Source organism: Salmo trutta, unplaced genomic scaffold (genome assembly GCF_901001165.1).
Source record: "Salmo trutta unplaced genomic scaffold, fSalTru1.1, whole genome shotgun sequence".
In the NCBI taxonomy this organism is placed as follows: Eukaryota; Metazoa; Chordata; class Actinopteri; order Salmoniformes; family Salmonidae; genus Salmo; species Salmo trutta.
The window spans coordinates 873-4,756 of record NW_021822915.1 but is presented as its reverse complement, the minus strand read 5'-3'; the positions used below and the strand labels follow the sequence as shown (position 1 = coordinate 4,756).

The following is a 3,884-nucleotide window of genomic DNA, read 5'->3' as shown; positions in this document are numbered from 1 at the left end:
TGGGACAAGGACATCCCTGCTGGTCAAACCCTCCCCTAACACAGACGACACAGGGCCAATTGTGCGTTGCCTCATTGGTCTCCCGGTCGCGGCTGTCAAGGGTCTCGAAGCAGCATCTGTAGCAACGCAGTTTGCACTACGATTCAGTGTCTTAGACCGCTGCTCCACTCAGGAGACTCCATCCACAAAGTTCTTAATGCTTATCAATTGCATTGCACAAAGTATCAAAATACTAAAATACCACACAGGACTCTTAAAGAATTTCATTTAAATATTAATTGTATTTCTTGATAACAGAAACAGTGAGAAAATATGGAGAAATGTTAATTATATAAAGCAGCCCGTGTAATCATCTGTCAGAGAGTAACCACATTGGCCCGAGCCCCAAGTAATACATTTGGGCCAGATAACTCACACCGGAATCGACCTGAGTTCAATCCCCGCATCCTCACCATAAGTAATACTACAGAAGGCGGCCCAGAATCGGGCCACATGACGTCGGCCGAGTCTGACTCTTGGCTGGAATCGGCCCAGATCCACTGGGATAGCTGGGATATCTACCATGATGGGGTATACATAAGCATGGATTTCATCAACAAGAAGTACAACATTACAGATAATAAACTTGATATCTCTAATATTGTGTAGCTTTGGAATCGTGACATTACAAACTTTCGAGGAAAATAGGAAAGTTTCTTGACTCATATCCTGACTTTGAGAAGGGATTGCGTGATGGTTAGTTTAGCAACCGCGTGACGCAGCATGACAACATGAACGCGATTGGCCGATAGTCTGCTGGGTGGGGCGTTTTGAACACCAATGGTGTTCCTACCTCCTTTCTCTAATATCTTATGCAACGCTCTTTCAGCTGTTCTGCTTGTTTTAGATTATGTTTTAAATTGCATAGATCATAAAAATCATTGTGCTGTCATATTTCTTGACATTTCTAAGGCATTCAACACCATTGAACATTCCCTACTCATTCACAAACTATCTGAAATGGGCCTGGACAATAAGTCTTGCAAATGGTTTAAGAGCTTTCTGACAGATAGGACACAATGTGTGCGTTCTGATGGTGTTGAGTCTAGTTTCCTCGATAGTAGGTGTACCACAGGGGTCAGTATTGGGACCAGTTCTCTTTACTATTCAAATTAATAATATTGGTCTTTGTATTAAATCCCTTCATAATAATCTGTATGCAGATGATATGGTCATGTATGCCATAGACAGCCGACAACATCCGGTGAAATTGGAGGGCGCGCAATTCAAATAAATATTAATAATAATAAACATTCATGAACATACAAGTGTCTTATATCATTTAAAAGCTTAACTTCTTGTTAATCTAACTGCGTTGTCAGATTCCACAAAGGCTTTACGGTGAAAGCATACCATGCGATTGTCTGAGGATGGCGCCCCACATCAACATATTTTTTTAACAAGCACAGGCGTCACAAAATCACAAATAGCGATAAAATAAATCACTTACATTTGAAGATATTCCTCTGTTTGCAATCCCAAGGGTCCCAGCTACAACATGAATGGTCGTTTTGTTCAATAAAATCCTTCTTTATATCCCAAAAATTCAGTTTAGTTGGTGCCATTGATTTCAGTAATCCACTCGTTCAACAGGCAGACAAAGGAATCCAAAAAGCAACCGCTAAACTTTGTCCAAACAAGTCAAACGATGTTTCTATTTAATCCTCAGGTACACTAAAATTTAAATAAACTATAATATTTCACACGGAAAGAAGTATGTTCAATAGGAAATGCAAATTCATAAGCGTTCGCCATCTGCCTCTCACGCTGAAAGACTGATTTGCTTCAGGTGGTAACTTAACAAAAACTCCAAATACTTTTTTGTTTTTCAAAAGAGAAGCCTGAAACCTTGAAAAATACTATTGACATATAGTGGAAGCCATTGGAATTGCAATCTGGGTGACGGACATGCATAGAAACAATAGGTTTACATAATAAGAGCCTGGGAGCTAAAAAAAATTATTTCTGGTCGGATTTTCTTCAAATTTTCGCCTGCCATATCAATTCTGTTATAGTCTCAAACATCATTTTAACAGTTTTAGAAACTTCAAAGTGTTTTCTATTCAAGGTTACCAATTATACGCATATCCTGGCTTCTGGGCCTGAGAAACAGGCAGATTACTTTGGGCACGTCAGTCAAGCAGGAAATCAGGAAACTAGACCCTAGCCCAGAGAGGTTTTAAGTTATTGCACAGAACAAAACATATAACATCTCCAAAGCCTGTGTTAACTTCAGACCTTAAATCCCAAAACCCCATTATTTTCCCCCTTCATTTCTCCCATAGCAATGGTCAACGAACCAGAGGTAGAAAATGCTGACTCATTTACGTGTTTTAGGACTACAAGCTGGCGAGCTCTATAGGATAGAATATAATATGTAAAGAGCTGATGGTCTCATCATGGACTGTAGGGGGACCTCTACCTTTAATAATGTGAATGTCTCTACAGTCTGAACCACTAATTAGCATGATGTATTCAGATCATCAGTCCCTCCCACTTCACTGACATGTTGAATATGGTGGAACCTGCCGTGGTCTACTGATTGTCATCTATTCATCTATGTGACACTCCTCTTGTTTTATATACATTGATACCAGACTCTTTCCAGCACTCTCACATATAACGTGATCAAACATGTTCACATTTCTCTTCACTGTTACTGTCTCACTGCTCTGTGCTGCAGGTACAGTTTCATAATGTTTCATTTATTTAACCAGGAAAGCTAAGAACAAAATTCTTATTTACAATGAAAGAATAACTAGTTGTAAATATTGATGTTTCCAAGCATATGTTCACTTCACCTGAGTCTTAATGTATTCAGGTCTAACTGTACCTAACTCTATTGATTTAATGCTCACTGTTTTCTTACAGGTCTTGTTGAGGGGAGTGAAGTCACTCAGATACCCACCATACTCTGGGGACTGAAAGACAGTGATGCTCTGATGAACTGCAGTCACACTAAGGGATCTGGCTACTTCCAGATGTACTGGTACAGACAGCTTCCAGGAGAGAGAATGAAGCAGGTAGCCTTCACTGTTCCCAATTCCAAACCTGAGTATTCAGGGGATTTCAGTAAAGACAAATTCTCAGCCAAGAAGACTGTAGCTGAGAGTGGATCTTTCACAGTGAAGAAGTTGGAGACAGGAGACAGCGGCATGTACTTCTGTGCTGTGAGTCAACACAGTGATACAGACAACAAGTACAGCTGTACAAAACCCCCAGTATTTCAACAGGATGTAATATAATATGTAAAGAGATGGTCTCATCACATACTGTAGGGGGACCTCTAACTCTAGTTCTTCTAATATCTGATGGTTTCATTGTCTTCATCATGTAATCAGTCATGTTCACAGTGAGGTCCTATGAGCAAGCTTTACAGTACAGGCTTCCTGACACTCCCTCTAACACTGTCACTATCCACCACCCTGAAGGAAACATGATATTACTACAGCCAATCTCCTTTCACCTCAGAGCTTCATCCAGGAGACACTCATATCACATCCTCATCATCATCGTCTTCCTCAGCATATTCATCATCTTCATCATCATCGTCTTCCTCAGCATATTTATCATCTTCATCATCATGTTCAGAGTTCTGATTCACCTGGCAGCTCTACCACTCTGGGTGACAGGTATTAAATCACGATGAGAAGCCTAACGATTCTACGAATGTCATCAAACTGAAAAAAATATCCTTTCTATCGCTCCTTCTTTCTCACCTTCTCTCTCTTTCTTTCTCTCTCTTTCTCACCTTATCTCTCCTCTCTCTATCTTTCACCTTCTCTCTCCTCTCTCTCCCTCTCTCACTTTCCCTCTCTCACTCTCCCTCTCTCCTCTCTCTCTCC

General features: G+C 40.4%; 1 gene segment (V, D, J or C); it reads left to right on the top strand.

Moving 5' to 3' along the window:
• Positions 1-2,398: 2,398 nt before the first annotated feature.
• Positions 2,399-3,221, top strand: LOC115187173 (T cell receptor beta variable 7-2-like; the record flags this gene model as incomplete). The annotated part of the segment is given in 2 exon segments: positions 2,399-2,722; positions 2,911-3,221. Coding segments are annotated over 2 exon segments (360 nt in total), but the record flags the coding sequence as incomplete, so codon positions are not given.
• Positions 3,222-3,884: the final 663 nt, after the last annotated feature.